This window comes from Equus quagga, chromosome 9 (genome assembly GCF_021613505.1).
Source record: "Equus quagga isolate Etosha38 chromosome 9, UCLA_HA_Equagga_1.0, whole genome shotgun sequence".
Lineage (NCBI taxonomy): Eukaryota > Metazoa > Chordata > Mammalia > Perissodactyla > Equidae > Equus > Equus quagga.
In genome coordinates this window covers 58,217,565-58,240,699 of record NC_060275.1, presented here as the reverse complement: position 1 = coordinate 58,240,699, position 23,135 = coordinate 58,217,565, and the positions used below count along the sequence as shown (strand labels likewise).

Sequence of the window (23,135 nt, the reverse complement as noted above, 5' to 3'; positions counted from 1 at the left end):
CAGCTGTTCCAATGTTTGACACTCGCTCCCCACCAACCAGCATACTGCACAGACAGCATCTCTCCTATCAGATAAAGACAAATCCAGGGAGCCCAACGAAACGCATTCAGACTTGGTACAGAAGAGTAAACGTCTCTTACCTTGCATCGTCGCTTTTGTTGGTTCTGAGAACAGAGGGATGAGCAAGAGGTAGATGAGGTAGACAAAGGAGAGCCCATTGTATCGGAATGCACACGCTGTGGTTGGGAAGAGAGAAGAGAGGGACAATCATTAATAATGGCAGGCTGACTGGGAGGGTGCACACGGCTGCGTGGGTGACGGCATCAGGGATTGCTGGATCAAATGGTATCACTGCCTAAGTAGACATGGCAATTTACAAAGTAAAAACTGAACACTTATTCTGTGTTCATCACTATATTGAGCATGATGAGAAACAGAGAGTTAAAACACATGGTTCCTCCTCTTAAAATTCAACCAGGAAGGCAACACCAATATATCTGAATGAAGGCAGGCCATAATTTAGCCCTAAATTAAGCTGAGCAGATGAAAATTACTACAGAAATACAAAGGGCAATGGGACTGGAGGGGTTTGAGATAGTCAGGTAAGGCTGTCAGTGGGAGAAATGAGACTGAAGAGAAAGTCAAGAGAAGAAAAATATTTGCTAAATGCTCTATGACAGGGCTTTCCACTAATCATCTCGTTTAATCTTTATTTTATAAGTAAGGACACTCAGGCTCAGAGAGACTCAATCACTTCCTGAATTCCCCCAGCTAGGATCTGACCCAGTCAGAGTGGAACTCATTCTGCCAGCTCCCAAGGCCACGTTCCTTCCTCTGTATCAGGCATCTTATGGGTAGCACAGAACCCAGAGATGCCTTACCTCTCCAGGTTCCCATCTCCTCCTCTGAAATGGGTATAATAATTGGCTCTACCTCATAGACTTAACTTGAGGAATAACTGTAATAATATGCTTAAAACACTTGGCTCAGAGTCCTTATACACAGGAAGCCCTCAAAAACATAGCAATTATCATAAGCATCCTCATTCTTAGACAGGGAGGCGAAAGTGTGCAGTACTCCACGTAGAAAGAAAATGAGCACATACAGCTATTAAAAATAAATTCACTGGATGAATAAAGAAAGACCAAAGATGAGAGGGAGTAAGTATGAGTTTGCAGGGTGAGGAGATCAATTTGATGGATGTCACAGGATGGAGAAAGGCTAGAATAAAAGTTAGTTAGTAGGAGAGAAAATGGAGGGCAGGGAATATGGAGTCAACATGTTAAAAAATAACTAGTCACTGACAATTCTGATCAGGAGAAAACACCTCAGAAAGATGAACCTGGTGCTCGTGCATGAGCTGGACCGGCGGGAAGTGAAGCTTAAATGTCCGAGTAGTTGGGGTATAAATGAGGACTGGAGATGGCGCGTTAATGACGGTAACTTTAAACAGAAGTAGATGGAATAAAGACACTTAAGAAGAAAGTGGTAAGTTTAGACACATTCATGGAACCAAATCATGGGCCTCAGGTCTGAGAAAACAGTGAGTAGAGAGTGAGGACAGTGTCTGTGCTCCGTGACTCTAGAGGGAATGGAGACGAGTCCTGAGCAGAGGAGTTAGCTGAGAGAACAACAAGGGATGAACTCTCCAAAGGCAGGAGCAATAAAGAGAAGCAGAAAGATGGAAGCATCTGCCTTGGCTGTTGCCCACATATGAGGCGGGGGGGTGGGGTGGGGAGGAAAAGCTGGCAGGCACGAAAGAAAAAGGCAGCTGAAAATTTAGGTACTCACATGAGAAAAAGCAGGGAAGCGCAGTTTCACAAGAGGAAAAGTTTTCATGAGAGAAGTTCACTATAACAGAGAGCGGCACTTGTCTGTCATCGTCAGTAAGGATGTCCTCAAGGGCCTCAAGGCAAGGGTTCAGCCCAGAGGAAGGATGGAAGTCAAGGGATGGAAACAGAAGGGAGGCGCTATCATAACCAGGAGCAGGAAGCAAGAGTCCAGGGGGTTCCGAGGAGTCCAGAGCCCACGGAGAGGGCTGAGCAGGGAAGACGTGGCATGGGCAAAGCCTGGCTGCTCCTGGTCGCACAGTGTGGAGGGTCTGGGACCTGGGCATGGTCCAGTGTGGGACGCAATCAGGAATAAGAGACAGGGTACCCAGACAGGGAGACCAGATCAAGAAGCGCTAATCCCTAGATAGAATTTGAACAACAGACATATGGCACATGCAAGCGCAGGGTGCCCAGCTTCGGTGGCTTACTCCAGAAACCAGCAGTGAAAGAGGTAAGATGGGGCAAGTAAGGATGGTGTGGTAGGGAGGAAGGAATTGACAAAAAGTGTTTCTTTATCCCAAAGGGTTGTACACATAATTGTAGCTTTATACAACACCACCGACATTCCCAATCTCCTTTATGAAAGATCCAAAGCAGGAAGAAACTTTCACACTATCAATTGGACCAGCAGGAAAACATATGAACGAAGCAATATCAAAGAACAAGAACAGAGGCTTAAATTGTCTTTGTAGTACATTTTTCCTTCTGCTTCTTATTTCTCATCCAGAACTGAAGTTCCTTAAAAACAATCCAAAGACATTTGTTTATTCATCCATTCGATAAATATTTATTGAGCATGTACTATGTGCTGGGACTGACAAAGAGCCCTTCTTGACTCTGGGAGCATACATTTTGGTGGGGAGGTGTATGAGGAACAACAAACTGTAGTAGAAGCTCAAATACAAGGTATGTTGGAAGGTAAGTGCTGTATAAACAAGAAGTCAGCAGGAAAGGGGCCCCTGCGACAGGGAAGGCCAGCTGCAGCATTCATGCAGAGCACTGAAGGTAGACCTCAAAGAGAAGGGGAGATGTGAGCCAGGAGGTGAGCGAGCTGACCCAGGCATCCCGTGGAAGAGCGTCCCAGCGGGTCAGTGGCTCATGCTGAGGCGCGAGAGCAGAAGCAGAAGCAGAAGCAGGCCGGGCCTGTCTGACCTGCCCCAGGCCACCCCACGGGGAGCCCAGCACACCAGCAGAGTCCAGGAGGGGGCCGGATCATGGGGGCCTTGCAAGAGATCAGAGGACTTGGATTTCACTGTGAGAGGTCTGTTACCGACAGCTGGATCAAGGTTGCAGGCCTGGCTCCTGCCTTTGCTTGCAGCTCCATTTCCCAATATGCACCCTGCCTTCTGTGCCACTGCCGCCCAACTAAACAGCCAGCACCTTCCACATGCTCTCTGCTTCCTGCCTCTAGCCTCACAAGCACCATTCCCCCGGCTAGAACACCCTCCTGTACTTTCTACATCAGACATATTCCCACACAGTTTACACGTTTCCTCCTCTGGGAAGCTGTCCATGACCACGACCTCCCACAGATGGAGGTGCACTCATTCCTGGTGCCTCCTCCAGAGCACTTCTCATTCATGTCACATGCATCTGTTTACGTGTCTGTGACCATCTCTGTCGTCTCCAGTGGCCAGTGCACAGGAGGTGTTCATGCTCACAAAAGGAATGAACCGTGAGTGAACAAATGAAATGGAACAAACAAGACGTGAGGGCATCTGAAAAGGAAATCAGGGTCTCAGAGGTGTACAGCATTTCTGGTAGCACAGAAACATCACAATTGACACTGTCCAAGATAAACATTTAGTAACCTGGAATGTTTCTTTGTTTTCAGCCTTAGGTTTTTTTTTTTTTTTTTTTTTAACGTTAATGTGTATTGTGCAGTAAAATTATCTAATTCTGTATATTTCTGGGTAAAGAGAAAAACAGAGCTCACTTGTATGACTGTATCACTTTACTGAGCCTCCACAGTGTACTTATCCACTGTTAATTTACATCAGTAATAGCTTACACTGGTATGCTTACTATGTGTCAGGCCCTGACTATGCACATCACACATATTAACTCATACTATTACTAGCCCCTTCTATAGATACTGTCATTATTTTCTTTCTACCCATGAAAAAGCAGGCACGAGCAGGAAGCACAGCTAAGTAGCTGGGCTGCGGTTTGAGCTGGGACTCCAGTTCCTGAGTCTGTGCCGCTGCCAGGAAGCTCCGAGGCCTGAGCGCTGCTCCACATCCTAACCTGTCTGCCTGTCCCCCAGTTAACTGCCAAGGGCTCGCGGACCAGAGCCTTCCTTCCACAGGGTGGCGAAACACTCTGCACGTGTTCGGCTGCTTCATTTTTATCACCTTGTTCTGTAAGGTTTTGTACAATGCACAGCGGAAATGCATACACTGAGGAAATTCCCGAAGATGAACTCTGGAGGAGGGAGAGAGGGGCCTGGTCTCGGTTTCCCACATCACAACCTTGAGTTACCATTATTTATAGTAAAGTCCAAAGAGCTTAAGAGGAGGTTAAAGACAATCCGGGTTGGTAGGCAGCCTCTAAATGGTCCCTAGTAAAGGCTGCCTCCTGGTTGTCACGCTCGTGTGTAATCCACTGCTCTTGAGTGTGGCCTGGACGTGATGACTCTCTTCCAGTGAACAGAGAGAGTAAAAGTATCAGGATACCACCGGATGGCTTCCATCATGGGGGCCCCTCTGCCTCCTGTCTCGCTCTCACTCTGAAGGAAGCCAGCTGCCAGGCTGTGAATTGTCCCATGGAGAGACCCACGTGGCAAGGAACTGAGGTCTGCAGCCAGCAGCCAGCCCTCACCAGCCAACAGCCACACGAGTTAGCTCAGAAGCAGGTCCTCCTAAGACTGCGTCCCCTGAATGACTCCTCAACTGCAGCCTTGTGAGCGGGCCTGAGCCAGAGGCACCCACTGAGCCACCTGGATTCCTGACTCCCAGAAACTCTGAGATAGTGTTTGTTGCTTTAAGCTGCTAAATGTTTGGTAATTTGTATGCAGCAACACATGAGTAATACCCAAACTTTAAACAACATCAAGCAACCTCTAAAAATCCAACTTCATTTATTTTTGTCTGAAATTATCCCACTTGACTGATGACAGTAGCCAGATTGCTGAATTCTCTGCTTTTCCTTTACATGTGTGAAGCTGCTACCCAGGAATCACCCACCTTATGGGGACTTTGAAAGCCATATCTAAGTGATTTATCCCCATCTAGGGCAGAATCTGCCTTTGAACTTATCAGTAAGGCACATTCAAGCTAGAAAAGCCCAGAAGGCACACTGCAAATGCTCCTTTGTCAAGCGTGGCATTGCCTGTGCTCAGGACCTGGAGACACTCAGAGCACACTCACTACTCTCCATTATGAGTTGCCACACTCTGGCTGCACCATGTTCCCCTGACATCCCACATCTCTCACGGACCATCAGTCACCTGGACTGCTGTCTGTCCTCTGCCTCAAGAACTTTGCTGTTGACAGAGCAGTTTCCAAAATGCAGATCAAGGTATTCAAAGGAAAAAGATTCTTTCCTTCAGCTAAGAATGCACGGTAGTTTCCACTATTCCTACCTGGTTTTAGTCATCTAAAATTATATGGTAATTTCCCCAAAAGGATGACAACAGTTGACAGGAATTTCCCAAACAAAAGATCCTGCCAGGCCCAGAGAGCTCACAATTACAAACTCTGAGATAACAAGTCATCAAGAGAAGAGGTCTGTACACATTAATACTGCCATTTGAATTGTAACAATTGGACTCTTTTCATTAACGCATTTCATTTTCTAAAGATGAAAGTTGGCACGAAGTTTTGGAAAAACTCTCCAAGCAGGAAAAATGATAAGATTTGACCTTGACAACTTAGAGTTTATCAATACAGAAAGGGAGAAAGTCTTTTGCAAGTATGAAATTGTTAGGATGGCCACATAACATTTATAAGAATACTTAAGTTGCAATACATGTATAAAAATTTCCCTATTACTACAAGGCGATCATGGAGAGGTTTATGCACACTTTAATTTACCCTTCCATGTTAGTTGAAGGTAATAATTTTAGATTATATTATTAAAGGTAAGTGCTTTTAGAGCTGAATTTTTAGCAAGATGTGGCCTCCTACTTCCTTCCTACCCTTTAGCAAGGCCAAGCAACATCTCGCTGTTAATGGCCGGGAAGACAGTGCCCGAGATGTTTAGAAATTTCAACTAAGTACATTCTAAATGCTCTTTATAGCCTCAAGGAGCTTTGTTTATTTTAACAGTTGCCAGAGCAGTAGACACACATTATTCAAAGTAAGCCACTTCAATACCAAGTGACAAAATGATTGTGTCTATTCAGTGATTCTGGAAATTTTGGGTTGGTTTCTACTTTTAATATTTTCCTTATGTACTCTGAAGCAATCAACTGCTTTTGAAAGGATGCCCTCTCAAAATTCTGATTATTTTATATTAAAAAAAATAACAAAATAAAAAGCTGCAAAGTACAATGGAGCAGAAAAAAATTAAACAATCGCAGATTTTTCCTAAGGAAGCAAAACCATCAAAGAAGAGAGAGACAGGAAAAAGGCTGCTATGTCACTGATTCATTGTCTATTTGTGTAGAATTCTTTCCCTCATTATATACTCCTGTGTTTTACATCCGGTTAAAGCTATAAATGTCTCAAGTGGTGGTGCTTCAGAACAGCTGACAGTCAAGACAAAAGTGCTCTCTTCCCTTTTCCTTTACCTTTGACCTCCACATGCCCCTGAGGTCTTGCGCCATGTGCTTCCTTCAGAAAGTTACAATAATTATTTCTGCAAGAAAGATGATACCAGAAAGTCTCTCCCACTACAGTTCAGAAAGGCAAGACACAAGCTTGCACACTTACTCTTATCATGTAGCACCTGCACTGTATTCTTCATGCATCCCACATGGATTCCACACATTTGTGACACGAAAGAAAATATGCTACACATTTAGGGACAGTCCCTATATTTTAACATTACATTTTTATCCAGAGATGTATGAAAGCCGACTTGGTTCCAGGAAGTTTGTCAACACAAACTGAATCCATCAGTCATGTATTTCTCACACTTCAAGACATAGAAAGATCTCACCATAGAAAAGAAATGGTAATTATGTGACGTGATGGAGTGTTAATGACAATGGGCTCATTTTGCAACATGTAATTGTATCAAATCAACATGTGTACCCGTTAAACTTACCCAATGGTATGTCAACTACATCTCAATAAAGCTGGGAAAAAAAGAAAGAGAAATATTATATAATATGTTAATTTTATTAAGTTGGTTAAAAGAATGTACTTTTAGAGTAAAGCCTCAAGGAAAACAATACTTTTAGGGTAAGAGCTTAAAAAGACTTAGAATCAAATTATATTAGCAGAAAATCATAACTACCACTCAGTTTACTAAAACTTTTAAGCCAATCTAAGGAAAAATTGGGTGAAAGCATCTCTTTATCATAAAGGACAAAAGCCTTTGGTCTGAGTTTCCCACTTTTCCCAAACAACCTGGGGGTTGTCTGTACAATACGAGTTGACCCAGGTGATCACTAAAATCTTAGTTCGATTTTTCAGCCTGTGATTCTAAAAATTCATTGCCTTTTTAATTATTATAAAAAGGTATGATTCTGCCTTTAATTTTAATTTATTTAATATCTATCAAATTGAATACTACTAACAGTATTAAAAGTTTAACTGAGTCCTCTAAACTTATCCTGACTGATTGTACAGTTTGCATAAAATAAACTTTAAAGAAAGTATACAGCGCTAACTTTTTCCTCCTTTAAAAATATCTTTTAAGGGCCGGCCTGGTGGCACAGCAGTTAAGTATGCACATTCGGCTTCAGCGGCCTTGGGTTCGCTGGTTCAGATCCCGGGTGCGGACATGGCACCGCTTGGCATGCCATGCTGTGGCAGGAGTCCCACATATAAAGTAGAGAAAGATGGGCAGGGATGTTAGTTTAGGGCCAGCTTTCCTCAGCAAAAAGAGGATTGGTGGCAGATGTTAGCTTAGGGCTAATCTTCCTCAAAAAAAGAATCTTTTAATATGTATTCACCATTTTACAAGTTTGCCTATACAAAGTTGTCATATTAAAACTGCAAATCCTTCTGCTCCAGCTTGACCACACTCATGCTACATGATCTGAGAGAATAACAGCACGGATTCTCTCTCCTGATTGCAAATGAGGAAATGAAGCTTTTATACTAACAGATAATTCCTTAAGCTATCCGAAAAATTCTATTAGAAATGAGATCTATTTCATTACGAGTAGGAACAGCCCTGCATTGAAATCCACAGTTCCTAAGCCTGCCCAACATGAAACTTGCTCTCTCACCACTGAGATCAAGAAGCAATAAGGGAGGGTGAGCGAATGCTGAGAAAAGTCAAGCAGGAAAATCGTCTATGCACCCACCAATGTAGGAGCTGTTGTATCCACTGAAGAGGGAAGTCAGTATTTGTAGACTGGGAGACTGAAAGTTAAGACCTCGCTGGCTCCTTAGGCTTGTGTCACGGTGTTGACTGACTGAGAAATTGCGCGTCATCCTTCATACACACATTTATGCTCATGTGACGAAGGCACCTTTAACTCAGTCTTCACTCACTTGTACATAATTCAACAACTTACAAAACTCGCTAGTAGTCTATTATTAGCAGAATGCAGGTCATCTGTTAGGTCTTTAATTATTCATTACAATTAAGCCTTAATCTGTAAAGAGCTATTAATCTTTAAGAATTTAAAACATTTTCCTCAGTAAAAACATTATTTTTAAAGTAGCAGAGCTGATTATCACTCACATTTAATTTTCTACTAACTTTTTAATTCCAGTTCTTTATTTTTAACTTTCTTTATTAACTCTATCTTATTTTTAATTAATGTTACTTTTCTGTAATTTTCCCAGAGGTTGTCTTCTTAATATATATGAATTCTACTATATTACACATTCACTGTGGTTTGATTTTTACATCACTGGTCTTCTGAGAAACCTAAGAGAAGTGCTTCAGACCCCAGTAATACAGCAGATTTGCTTCCTGGACTTCTGCTTCCTTAAATGTGTTAAGGCCACAGTCTGTAGAGACTCAACAAGATTTCAAATTTGGAAAGTTACCCTCCATCATGTTGATATCAGTATCTCTAAAGTATTAGGTTGGACCATTGAAATTGACAGCTTCATATGCCAAACTGGTTAAATATGAGCAAGTCCATATGATTCAACCTGAAATAAATTGGGACTGGCTTACAGGACTGTTACAAGTGGAGAATAAACGTCACTTCCATTTCAGAAATAAGAGAAATCAGCTGCAATGCTGTTCTATCCCCTGATGTTCAAGTGCCTCCCCCATCCTCATCCCTAAGCAGCTGAGGCAGTTATGGGGAAGCGGGGCGGCGAGGGCTGGAATATATATGTGCATGCAGGTAGGTCTGTGGGCTTTGTGTAGAGGCAGTGGCTTTTTAACAACAGGATTAATTTACTGCCTGCCACAGTTTCCTTCTTTCAAGAACTTAGTAAGATGAGACTTTTTTTGTAGGCTTTAGAATATTCTACATTATTCTTGGCAGCACATCCTCCCTGGACTGATGCGCACATTAGCATGAAAAGAAATCAGTTCAGCTAACTATGATGAGGGCATATACCTTCCGTCTTCAGCACACGATGCTGCCCAACACTGCATCTTGTTTAACAACTAACACGGCTGAAGGTTGATTAAAAATGATGTTTTTGATCCTGATTAATTTACATCCTGCCTGCTTCTTCCTGGGAACACCCTTCTCCCCAGCATCTATGGAGCTATCCTATTGCTTTCAAATATTTCAGTTGCTAGAGAAGTAGACACACCTTTTATGGCATGAATTCAGCCCTCGACTGTGTCTGGGGTTTATGCTTATGATACCACACTAATGAGGAACAGCCTCCAACCACAGTGTGAAATCCTTGCTCCCAGAACAGCATCCAAAATAGCAATGAATTGGACTAATGCCCCCAAATTAGCTCTTCCGCAGATCTCTCTGCTTGGTCTCTAACTACTCAGTCTTCGACCTTGTGTTCACTCTTTTTCTCCCCACTGCGAATGCTACTCACACACAGAGTCTGTGTTACTAGCATGGAGCAGGCACAAAAGAATCCTCGCAGTGAGCAAACTAAAGAGGCTTTCAGGCTTGCGCACCCACCTCATGCCCTCCCCAGGCTGCCTCAGCCTTCTGTGCCCTCTCACTGCGCTTCTTTTCAATACCACATCCTCCTGCCTTATAAAATTAAGGAAGTTTCAAAATTGCTGGTGGGATGCTCTGTTCGGAGCATTAGAGTAACAACTCCAGGAACACGTTTGAGCTTACTATAGGTTTTTTCATCAGTTCACGGCCTCGACTGAGAGGGCATCTGACTTTTGGTGAACAGATAAAGAAGTCTTGGATTTCCAGGCATAGCTGATGTTTCACTTTTCCCGACCTGTTGCTCTACCCTGTATTTACCACATGATGCCTAATGTGTCAGAACTTTCCCCAAACTCCCCAAAAGTGAGACTGTTTTGGCATCCTAGTCTATCTCCAAAAAGTAGATATGATTTATGAAGCTTATGAGGCTAAGCTGGATGGTTCATATCAAAATTCTGTAGCAGTTGGGTTACCTCCACAAATGTCCTTGCTAGGTCACATTGTAAATTTTCGTTGGGGACAGGGAGGTTGCAGAAGCCTGCCACTCTTGGCCCATCCCCTGAAAAGGTTCAAGCAACAATGCACTTCCTTAAATACACTCCATTCCAACCAAACTCTCCTCTTAGCCAGTTCATCAAACATGAGTATCACCAGGCCGAGGCCACTCTGGAACAGGGGCTTCTTCCTGTTCCTCACTCTATTTCTAGTTTCTATTTCTAAACATAGTAAGCATTCAGTAAATATTTACTAAAAGAGTAAATAAATTCCTGCCTCTTTCTTTGCCAACCTGTAATGCCCTCTGCCCAACAGTGTATTGCAGATTCCTAAGCATCCTTCAACCTGGCTCAAATGTTCGTCTCCTCCCAGAGAATGCCCTCACCATTCCATAAAAAGTATCTTTTCTGAATAAAGAAGCATATATGTCTAGCAATAAGGGAATAATTCAATAAAGATTGCCACACCGTGGAACTCTATGCAAGAGCCACAAAGAATGACTGGTGCACATGTGAATGAACACTGACAGATATGCACAATACAAAAGGTTAAAAAAAAAAACTAGTTTAAAAAACTGTATAGTATATGACAGGTCTATGAGATAGTATTCTACATTTTCAGGAAACTAAGGTTCAGAAAGGATAAACCCGGAGGGCCGGGCCAGTAGCGCAGTAGTTAAGTTTGCATGTTCTGCTTTGGTGGCCTGGGGTTAGTCAGTTTGGATCCAGGGTGTTGACCTACACACCACTTGTCAAACCATGCTGTGCCAGGCATCCCTCATATAAAGTAGAGGAAGAGGGGCATGGATGTTAGCTCAGGGCCAGTCTTCCTCAGCAAAAAGAAGAGGATGGGCGGCAGATGTTAGCTCAAGGCTAATCTTCCTCAAAAAAAAAGAAAGGATAAACCTGTCCCAGGTCAAGGTGAAACTGGAATTTGATCCCAGTCAGGCTGTCTCCAGAGTCTTACTCTTAACCACTCCCCTCTGCTACCTTCTTCTGCACACAGGAAACATATTTAAGAATGTATCAGACTATTAACAGCAGTCACCTTTGGGAAGAGGTATTGAAGGAGGGAGAAAGCGGCTTTTTATCTTACAATGTTAAAGTTTCTCATAATGTATATGTGTATAGTTTGCATTTTAAAATAAAATTAAATCTAAGAAAAAGTAGTCTCTTCCATTTCTGAATACCCATAACATTTTGGCTTTATCATTCTTATGACTTGACAACGTATGGCTGTGTAGCATTTCACCATGCAAACATGTTCCTGTCTTGATTAGACTATAAGCCCCTTAAGAGTAGGGCTTTGCCATCGCTGTGTCTTCAGGAACCCGGTATAATACCTCACACATCAGAAGCATGTGATGACTGTGCAGAATGAATAAAGGAATGAAAGTTGAACTCCCATTGCCCTTAAAAACAGAAAAGTCATTAGGAAAGCTTTCATATCTGACTAGTGGTGTAAATGTTCAATAACTTTCACCAAATAGATTATTCTGCAATACTCCGTCTGGCTAACACAATGACACGGCTACAGCAACATTAAAAAGAACTGAGATGAAAGAGTCTGTTGGAAAAATAATATTTGGGTAATAATTTCCACTTAGGCATCCAGGAAGAGACAAGAAACAAGACAGCCTCTTGAATCATGAACCTTTTCTGTCACAAAGAAGTTAAGCTCCAGGGAGCTCCTCTTGGAAGAAAAAGGTGTATAAAGTGAAACTCCAAATCTTAACCACTTTTTTCTTATAAATGGAGTCAAGGCAAAATTTTACTTTATCACAAGAGATTCTATAAGGCTTTGGTCAGCTTTCAGGAGTGATGCGACATTTATTAAGCTTACATGCTACACAAAGAAAGTGGGGAAATATGTCTTCCACTGTCCATCTTGAGCACACTGAATGCCACAGTATGACTCCTAATTTGTGGCAATTAGAAGAGGAAACCAAAACAGTCAGCCCAGGAGAGCTGTGAGAAGCAAAGCCATGAAAACTCCAAGACTCCACTTCCCTTTGCAAAATGGAATTATGCCAGGAGTAATTTTTTAATGCCACTGGAGGCTAGTTCAATCGGAAGTGCTTAAATTACACATGAGATGAGTTGCAAGGACTTTACAGACCTCCCTGAGCCGTCCTCAGACCACTTCTCTGCTGGCGGGACTGAGTTCCCAGCTGGGACAGTGCCAGCCGGGGTGATCCAGGAGCGAGGCTCAGAGCCCAACTTACGGGTTGGAGTTGAACTGCTCTTGAGGAGAGGAAGGCCAGAGCGGGAGTGCCGGGAGCCAGAGGTGACCCCTTCAGGTGAAAATGGAGAGGAGCCTCTCCAAACCAAACTTAAACGATGGGGGCAAATTACACAATGGCCAACAATCCACTGGTAACATCCAACCCCTTCACCAGTAAGAACTAATGAAGTAAATCCAGTTAAAACTTCACAGGAATAACTGAATTCCTGAGGGCGAGGGAGGGAAAGAGAGATCACAAATCATCTTCTATTTGGATGGACACCACTTGAGGTAGTTTTCTTTGCCCTTCCTTGGCACGAATGAATCCTGAAGAGCAAACAATTCATTGCTTTTTTTTTTTTTTCTAAGAAAAAGAACTAAAGTTATTTTTTCTCAGCGATCATCTGGAACCTGTTAATTTTTGTAGCAGATTGCCTAGAAAGACAGCCCGGAGGGTAAAGGAAAGCGAACTCCAGGCTTCTTCTTCTTCTTCCTCCTTTTCTTTAGAAATACATTTGGGGCCCAAAGCTCCTCCCTCAGGCCTCTTTGAGGCTGCAATAACGGAGGGCACATCAAAGGAAAGAAGACCACAACGTGGTCCTAGAAAATTCTATGAAACACATGTACTAGGATGGAGGAATGTCAAACACGCTGGACTGAATCGAGCTGTAGCTCCCTATGAAGCAGAGGTGACCCTGTCTGTCACAGAAGTTACCTTTAGTGGCCATTACCTCCTTTATTCTGTAGATTCACTCAGGGTTGGCCCGGTCGCCCACTCCTCCTGCCAGCCCACAAGATTCACCGTCTGACATCGAGCCCACATCATCTTTTTCCTTCCTTCTCATTCTGAACCAGCAGCTGGTATAAGGTCAGTCTTTTCACTTAGGTAAGTGTGAATACGTTCACTCCACAGATGAAGACTCTAAGGCAGAATGACTTACACGTTTTAACTTTATGCCATGTCCAGCTACTCTAGAAAGCTGATTTGTTGTGTTTTATTACAAGACGGAAATATTTTGATTCATTTAGTAGCTAGGAACAGAATTTCTCTTAGTAAGAGAACCATATTTGTTTGGACATTTTCCGTGATCAATTCTTGGGGTAGAATGAGAGATCCGAGGAGTCCAGCTAAGGGCAATGCTCTGCCAGACAGGGTAATGCTGTCTGGGCTTCAAAGCGGAGAGGAAACAGAGAAGACTGAGCATGGAGGCGAAGCCACTCAGACGTGCAGGTCCCGTAGGACATGCCGAGGCCTCTTCCTGGGACACACAGGACTCATGGGAGGTTTGGTGCAAGTGCCTGAAAGGGCTGCACTTTGCGTCCAACGTGATGTGAGGCAGAACCGAAGCTGGACACAGATGTAGGAAGCTCCAAGGCAGGAAGACTTGGGGAATTTACAGAAATTATCCTTAGAGGGCTCTGGGCTCTCACAGGCCGTGCAACTGGGACTGAGGGGAGGGGAAGAGGAAAGCTCCGTAGGACAGCCATTGTATATGTGTTTGACACCAAAACAAGCAGTCTATGTAGTCCATTTTGACTAAAAAGTCAATTCAATGAGAAGAAAGGAGAGGTTGGAAAGGGAACCCTTATTTGATATCTGATAGAGTTACTTTTCTCTTCATAATCCTTTGTTGAATCAATCAAATCTTACAGAGCGCATGCCAGGTGCTAGGAAAAATAACTTGCCAGCACTGTTCAGGCTACAGAGCCTTTATCTCACTGATACACTAGAGTCCTGTGAAGTAGGAGTTGTCATCACTCCCCTTTCACAGGGCCCAGGATCATACAAAGATTAGGATGGAAAGCCAGAACTCAAACCTTGGATTCCAGAAGCTTTCCTTCTCTCACACTGGTTGCCCATTGCCATGGAGACCCAACCACAGCGACCTGGTCCTGCTGGCTTCCTCCTTTCTCATCCCTTGCTCTTGAGTGCACATAGTTGGCTTGAGTTTTGGTCTTTGAGTGATTTAATTTTACTTCCCCTTAGCAAATCTGACTCTACTTTTGTTGGCTATTTTCTCTACCAAGAATTCCATTCTAATAATCTGAGATGGTGGAAACTCCACTAGACATCACGCCACTGGCAAATTTAAGCTTCTCGATTCTGAGTTTCAAGAACTCAGGTTTGAGGTGGAATGGATTTAGATGCTCCCAGAATCATCTTTCTAGAATACAAATGTGATCACCTCTCTCCTTTGCCTTCAACTAGTTGTGGGAGAGTAACAGTAATCAAAATTATTAGCATACACAGTGCATCATCTATTAGTTGCCCTTATGTTAGAGACTTCACATTTTCTGGCTCTTTAGTTTATCTGCTTTATCTCCTTCCTCTAGATGAGGCTGCCACATAGCAGTTGTTAAGTAAAAGAGTGGAAAACAGAATGAACTAACACATGAAAATATTTTTTCATCTTCACGAGGTATTGTCATTTGTATTTTGAAGATGAACATAATGAGACTCTGAAAGGATAAATATTTTGCCCTAAGTCATGTCAGTAGCTGGGAGACAAGAGGACAAGAATCAAACTAGATCAAGCTCTCAATTTCAGACTCCTTCCACTTCCTCACACCAACTCTCATCCACATTCCACACCCTTTAAAATCTGGACAACCCATCTCACAGCCTCAGGCCTCACCACACCACAAACTCCAGACACTCACTTGCTTCCTCAAAATACTCCACGACTTTTCACTCCTCCTTTCCTTTTGACGCGCTGTCCAATTTCCTGGAATGCCCCTCCTCATCCTGCCCCTTCAATGGGTCCAGCTCCAAGCCCATTTGCTGACTAAGCTTCTCCAGCCCAGCCTCCCTCCCACTTCCCCCCCGCCCCCATGACTTGGGGGCTCTTAGTGCATGCAGGTTTTGCTTTTAAACTGTTTATTGGTCGTAAACTATGAGCCAGTACTCCTATCTTGATAAATTATGAAATGAATCTCTTACCCCTCCTTCTTCCTGAGTCCTCTCCTCCCGTCTCTATTAAGGCTGTAATTTCCTAGACATGAACAGGAGGCTAAATATGGAACAGCAGATATCACTATGAAAATAAAGGAAAATGTTTTTTAAAAACTTACTTGAATTTTAATGCTTTCTGGCACACAAAAAATACTGCTTTGGGAAGGAAGGAAGAAAGGAAAGGAGAAAGGGAGGGAGGAAGAGGCATACCTCCCATCATGAAAACCCCAGTGGTGTATGTGGTGCTCTGAAGCCCTGTGAACTACCCCGGACAGAGACCATCAAGTATCCCCGTGCATTCCCAGCATCCAGTACATCGTCCTGGCGTGGAAGGAGGTGTCAAAAAAGGTATGTTGTACTGAACTGGACTGACATCACACGCAAGAAAATAATATTCATTATGATATACACAGATTTTAAAAATTGATAAAATGTCAATAGTGGGAAATATTAAAATTATCAGTTGCCATAAAAACTAATTAATGTGAAGCTGACTTTTAAAAGCATCATCTTGCTTATTCTAATGATACGAAAATTCAACACGGAAGTCTTAATAACAAGTTAATGAGACCAATAAGTAAGTGGAAAAAATAAATAGGAGGAAAATGATGTTATTATAGGATATCCAAACAATATGAACAAATCTACAAATTTGCCAGTAACTATTCTAAAGGAAGTGATAGATACAAAAAACACAATTATGTGGTGATAATGGATCCTTGCTTCTCCAGCCAAACTTTCTTATAATCAAAAAAATGAGGCAAATAAATAATTCAAGTTTTTTTTTTTTTAATGGGAAGAGGTGAAAGAGCTGAAAATGTCATATCTCAGCGAAATAAGATTTTTAATTTAAAATTGTACCTCAAACCCCAAGGTTTTTTTTCAGGGAATAAAGTAAGTCTTGTATGTTTTGAATAAAGATGGCCACTCCTGTCTGTGGCATGTCAGGACATTGGCCAAATCCACCTTTAGTGTCACTTTCAGCCCTGGGCAGCGTCAGAGTTGGGATTACATTAGCACAGGGCCAATCCACCTTCTCCGTGGGCAGAGTCCTGAGGACACAAGCACTCTCCCTCCCAAGCAATACACTTGTTCTTTCTTCATTTCAATCTAAACATATTTATCTGACTCTAGATAACGAAAGTGTTTTTCCTCTGCAAATTAATAAGAACATGGTGCTGCCACTCAAGGAATTTATGACCTCGATGTACAGTGAGAAGAGATCAGCTTTATGCTCTGGTGCTTTCTATGGGCACAGGTAATTTTATTCCACATTTTGTCCATGTACCTCTTCATATCCCATAATCATACTATGCTCACCTTCTCTTCCTCACTCTTTCCACAACTTTTCATCAAGAGCACATAAAACCCCACATCAGGTTTTCATTTGTGCTTCTGCCACCTACATCAAGCTTCCATCTTCCTCTGAGGCGAGCTACTCCGGGTCTGAAGCAGATGTGGCAGTATGAGGGCTTCGCATGCAGCCCCGAGACTTGTCCCTCCTGCCTCTCCACCCAACCGCCTTCCGAGCGCACTCAGAACCTCCGGCACAACCGCTGCTGGCAGCCCCCATTGCTGTGGCTTCTTTTCTGGTTCTCTTTGCCTTTGAACTAGAACATACTGCTTCCTGTGTTTCCTCCGTGATCGGTTCAAGAGCGGCCTTCAGGAAGTCATCTCTTGAACGCCTGATGCTGAGTGAGGCACTTCCTTGGCTGTGTTCCCACCAGGCCCTGTACAGACCTCTATGTGTATTCACAACACTGGGACTTTCTAGTTACAAGTCTTTTCCCCCACAAAAGTGTAAGTGCCTGGAGACATCAACTGTGTCCTATTCATTCCTGCATCCCCAGGAACTTAACACAGAGAAGGTCCTGAAATGAACACACGGAATAGAATTCCATGTCAGTCAGAATAACGAACTCCCATCTTGACACTCTGCTAATAACTGCTTGGTTGAGGAAACCTGGAAGTACTACAACACATTTCCTTAAATGAGAAGTCCAGAAAATTCTTTGACTTTCTATTTATTGGATTCCTACATTAGCCAACACTTCTTCATTTCTACAGTGCAGAAATAAGGAATGTTCAGATGAGAACCCTTCAAGGTTCTGGCAGACTCTGAGTGAATTATGTTGATAGGTTTTGCTATGTTCTGATTTTTATCTTCTTTGAGCCCTAGCATAATCAATTTAGTAATTGCTTTCTTTACCATATGTGCCATTTCTTAGCTACAGATAAAGAAAACCATGTCAACCAGGATCCTAGCAGAACGCAGGTAGTCCACTCAAACTAGGTAACTGAAGAGAGTGTAATGAAGGCACTATATGCAAGGGTATAGTCTGGGTTACAAAAAGGTACGAGAAAGCATAGCACAGAACCAGAGGGCTATCAACAGTGGGGAGCCACTTGCACCTGACCTCTCTCCTCCTGCCCTTCAATCTCTTGCCTGCACCTCTCACTGGCCAAATCATCCAGAAGTGCAAGAGCAGAAAAGCTTCTTAATGCAGGGCAGCCTCCCAGTGCACATAAGGGGGCCACTGGTCTGGAGGAGCAAATGGAAAATATCCAACACTGTGACTAATCTCCACAGAGACCAGCAAGTGCAGAGAAATGCACAGTGCATGAGAATTAGCAGGTGACTACACAAATAACATTTAGTTTTACTGAGTTATCATAGAAACTGCTTTCCTAGTGTACTGTTTATGAATCAATTATAGCAATTATCAGTATGTCTAGTGTTAATGACAGGTGTGTATCCTCTTCACCGGTCAGTGGCTCTTACAACTGGCTACATGGCAGAATCTTCTGGGCAGTCCCATCCATACTCTCTGAGTCCAAATCCTCAGGAGTAGTCCCTCAATAACTAAATTTTTCCAAAGCATTCCAGGCAATTTAAATGCACATAATGGTTGATAACCACCCCTCTAAGCTCTCAGAGATTAATTCATCTTAGCTTATCTTGACAATAGAATGCTTAATAGGATACACTGAGGACCTACCTACTAAGACTTAAAACCTGTTGTTGAATTGAGCAAAAACAGGAGAACACAACGTATAATCAAGTATTTTCAATAGAAAAGACATAATTGAGTTCAAGAAATCAATTACTTCGTCAAGAGATAAGAATCCAAAGCAGGGATGACAGGTGACTCTGTATGCAACTACTGATGGTCTCTAAAAGCTACAAAATGCCTTCATCCCAGGACTCTGAAAACAAGAAGGAAAGGATGTATGTACAATAGTTTGATTCCCTAAACTCTTGAAATTCCTTTTAAGAGACAAGCTTGTGTAAGCGAATTTCAGGTCAAATGATGGGGGTGGGGGAACCATTCCTCTTCCAAGGAATAATAGCCACATCTAGTGTTTTGGAACACCAGCTGTGCCCTAGGTGCCCTGTCAAGACCCTATAAACTTCCTCACAGAACTTTCTAACTGGCACATGGTTTATTGACCTGACAGCACATGAATGTTGACAGGTGGAAGGTACATCTATCTCCTCAAATAGCCCATCTGACCATGGGATCTGACCACAGAGGTCCTAGGTGGGAGGGGGAGACTTTCCTCTCTATGTCTACAGGGCCTCAGGAGGTGAGCAGTGTTCCAAACACGGATCTCTCCAAGCTCTGTGCAAGGAGCACTTCCTGTCCTAGCTCTTCACTGCAGCCAGCATGAAAGCTCTGATAGAAACCCATACAATGTCAAGTCCTATGAAGAGAACTTACTGATCTCATGAGCTAGGGTCTCAAAAGGAATCATAAAATCATGACAAAAGGTGACAAAAATTCTCCAATTCCTCTTCTCATCACAGGGAAGGGAAGTGTACAAAAGAGTTTAGTTTGAAGTCCTAAGATGGGCCTCAAGGTATTGAGCAGCCAGGCAGAGCTCTTCTGAGAGAAGAAGGATGGGAAGACAAGCAGGAAACCTGAAGTCCTGATGCTGAGATTCTGTCCGTTGTGCCTCGTGTTCAGTTCAGCTTGCCAAGGTTTTTCTGTTCTATCGATTCTCCATTACAGGGCATCTTTAACGGTGCCCTTTTCCTGGAACAGACTGCAGAAGTCCCCTCTGACCTTTGATAAGCTGGCTGCCAAATTTGGCCTACCAGATTAAATGGCAAGGAAGGAAGAAGAGAGTGGGAGGTATGAGGGAGAGAGAGAGAGGAGAGGGAGAAACACAAACTGCCCTACAAAAAACAAACTGAAAAATAAGCATTTATATATGGCTTTAAGCTTGGAAATGGAAGTGAATGTGAAACCACTCAATGAGGGACGCACCGAATCTGACACAGTCTAATGGCTTCACAGCATCCACTGACTGGCTGGACCAAACACTGTGGAAACCTACTTTGGACCTGAAGGGTGCGGGGGGAGGTCAGAGCAGAGGGAGAGGGCAGGGGAAGTCAATTACCTCTAGGCAAACTGCCCAAGAAGCTTAAAGTATAAATACAAGGTAAAAATAGACTCACAATCATTTTATCTTTCCAATCAGAGTTTCACAACCACATCCCCTACTTTCTTTAGGAGTCTGCACAGGGCACATTTCTCTTCAAGAGACAGCACTTCAAAAGACAGTACACTTGCATGGAGAAGATAAATTTGTTAAGTTAAATTTGTTAACATGAGGGATCCCTGTGTTAGCGTACGTGAAATGTTAACTGTCTAACCTCTGGTTAAAATTAAACAAGAAATATCCCCTAATAAATTTTTAGGTATAGTGGAGAAAAATTACAAGAACGGCAGGTTTGGAGCACTGGCATTAATAAGCGATGCTCCTACTGAAAACTTATTCCAAGACAAACATGGTTTAACTAACAAGTAATTTAGTAACTAACAGCTCTTGTGGCATGAACCTTTGGTTCTGTTATCTCATCTAAAATACTGGGATAAGAAGACTCCCTATTTCATGGATGACAACGGAGGGGCTGAATAAGACATGAGCACACCTAGAAAGGGCTGGCCCACCGTGAGCACTACGAAAGTGTTAGCTCTTTTTCATAATGCCCTGGTTGTTATTGGAAATCTCCTCCCAACACTCAAGCTGGTCACTGGGATAAAGATTTGTTAACTGCCAATCCTTGATTCAGCTCCCAGAATCAGGGATTAGTAACTGAACACAGCTCCCAATGGCAGCAGACCCAACTCAAACACAAAGCAGGTCTCACTCGTCAGTCACTGCTCAGACAGAGTCAGAAGTCCTTCTTCCACTTGAACAACCTCCTAAAACAGAGCGTGTTCTGCTGTCCAGTTCTATAAAGGGTAGACCAGTGGGTTTCCCCATGCTATGAGTGAAACATTATTTCAATAAAGGACCCTTTGGAGTCTGTAGCAAATACAGTCTTTGACACAGGCTTAATTTCACTCAGAGAGGTGGCTAAAAAGTCAGCTTCCAAGAGGTTGTCTGATACCTTGACTAGAGAAAGAGATTTGAGAATGAAGATTAATGGAATATATTCTGGTCCAAGATCAAAAACACATCATCTCAAGCCCTACTGACAAAAGCAAAGAACTGGAATTAACAATAGTAAAATGGTTAAAAATACTAAGGAAAGTCATATTGTGGAATACTGCTCATCCACTTGAAATCATGTTGACAGTGAATATTTACCAAGAGACTGTTAAATAATTAGAGCAAATTATCAAAAATATACAGCATATGATTCAATTTTATGAAGACATCATATGAAGCGACATCTAAATATTCACTTGATCAAAGCTGGGGTGAGGGGACATGAAGAAGAGCAGCGGTCATCATCACTCAGTAGGACAATCACAATTGATTTGCATTCTGTATTTACAGATTTCAGTCTGTTTTTACATTTTCTAGAATTAATATAGATTATTCTTGTGACCAAGAAGTTATTAATTTTAAAGTTTTTTTAATTCCAATGGAAAAATCCTAGACACAATTTTTTTACAACCAAGAATAAACTTTACTGGGCAGGGCAATCGGGATTCAACTTTGGATCTTGAAGAGATTTGAACAGAAAGCGTTTTGTAAAACCAGGAGAGAGACTCACGGATGAGGTTCAGTCTTTGCCTTTTACTAGTTGAGCATGCGTCATCAAGGTTGGAACTGAGAAAATCACACGTGTGGAGCTCCTCAGCCCACCTCTTCCAACCCCACAATATCCCCATACCTATCTTCGGAGCAAGTAACAGATGTCACATTTTCTATTGCCTTTCCCTGTCAAAACTTGTTCTCAGAAAAATTGGCTTAATATGTGTCTGAGGTGTTCTTTAAACCCACATCATTCTCACTTACCCTAAGGCCTGACAAGCCCAAGCGCTTACGTTATTGAATGTGTTTGAGGTCAGGACCATTTGGTTCCGAAGATTGCAAATCAAAGAATGATTTCTGGAAACATTCTAACTTCAGTAGCTTTGCTTACTAGTGATAGATAGAAAAAATAATATGGACTAGATTGTTAGGTATCCTAGAGGAAAACATCTTTTCTCTCTGGTCTATAAGAAGATTTGCCATCTCCAGAAGTACTATGTAGCCTGAATTAAGCAGAGCTGCCATTTTGGGACAGTGGCCCAACCTCACCAATCAAGCTGGTTTTCAACCAACACCCTCCATGGCAACACTGTTGATCCAATTTGAAGATCCTGAAACAGTTCTAAAATCACTTCATTTTAATGTATACAATTTAGTAAACAAATGATAACTGAATATGGGTTGTTTTTATATTTAACTTTCTAAGACTTCATAGAAATTTACCAAGAAGAAAACAGGCTTGTTCTGATGATGTAACCAGATGATTACAGTCAACTTAATTTTGGGGCACCAGATACTCTCTTCTGCAAGATTCTCCCTTTACAGATTCTGGGTAGGTGCCAAAAGATGGATTTCTCTTTGGTATAACATCTGTTCACTCAACATCTTGAACCACCTTAAAAGAAACTTAAAAAGTTTTAAATCCTTAGCATTAGTGGGCTAAATAAAAGGCTTCTCTCTGCCTCTAAGTACCATGACGGTATGTAATACACCTTTTTTGTCCCCCCCATACACTCAGCACCTGGCACAGAGCCTAGTGCATTGTAAACACTCAATAAATGGGTATTAAGTGACGGAATGCTAAATGTACAGCTGTTTAGTGGATTGGATGGCTGAAATAATTCAACTTTTCCACTCTAATAATTTGATCAGATCTTTTGTGTTCAGCTGTTCACAGGCATGTAACATTTAACCCTCCCAAACCACCAGCGTATCCATTTACCATTAAAATTTTACAACTGAGGAATCTGTGGGCAAGTGACTTTTGTAAAGTCACACAAAGAAAAAGTAGCATCAGTAAGCGGCAAACCCAGGCCTTCGACTCCAAACTGATGACTTTTCCACCATTTTCAGCTGCCTCAGTCGGCAAAGCAACTTCGTTCTCTTAAAGACCCAGAGCCCCACCCCAGGAGCCCCGCACAGCCACAGGTGCTGGGGTAGCAGCAGCATTCCTGCAACTCTCCAAAATCAATTAACTTCT

At 42.5% G+C, this 23,135-nt stretch overlaps 1 protein-coding gene across 4 annotated transcripts in view; it reads right to left on the bottom strand.

Annotated features, from left to right (window-relative positions):
• PIEZO2 (piezo type mechanosensitive ion channel component 2) overlaps positions 1-23,135 on the bottom strand; it is a 418,746-nt gene that overhangs the window by 345,788 nt on the left and 49,823 nt on the right. For all 4 annotated transcript variants that reach the window (XR_006889979.1, XM_046670819.1, XM_046670820.1 and 1 more), the window contains exon 2: positions 141-236. Coding sequence is in view for 3 of the 4 variants with exons in the window: in XM_046670819.1 (XP_046526775.1) it covers positions 141-236 (96 nt within the window). In the remaining variant the exon portion in view is untranslated. The remainder of the gene's footprint in view (positions 1-140; positions 237-23,135) is intronic.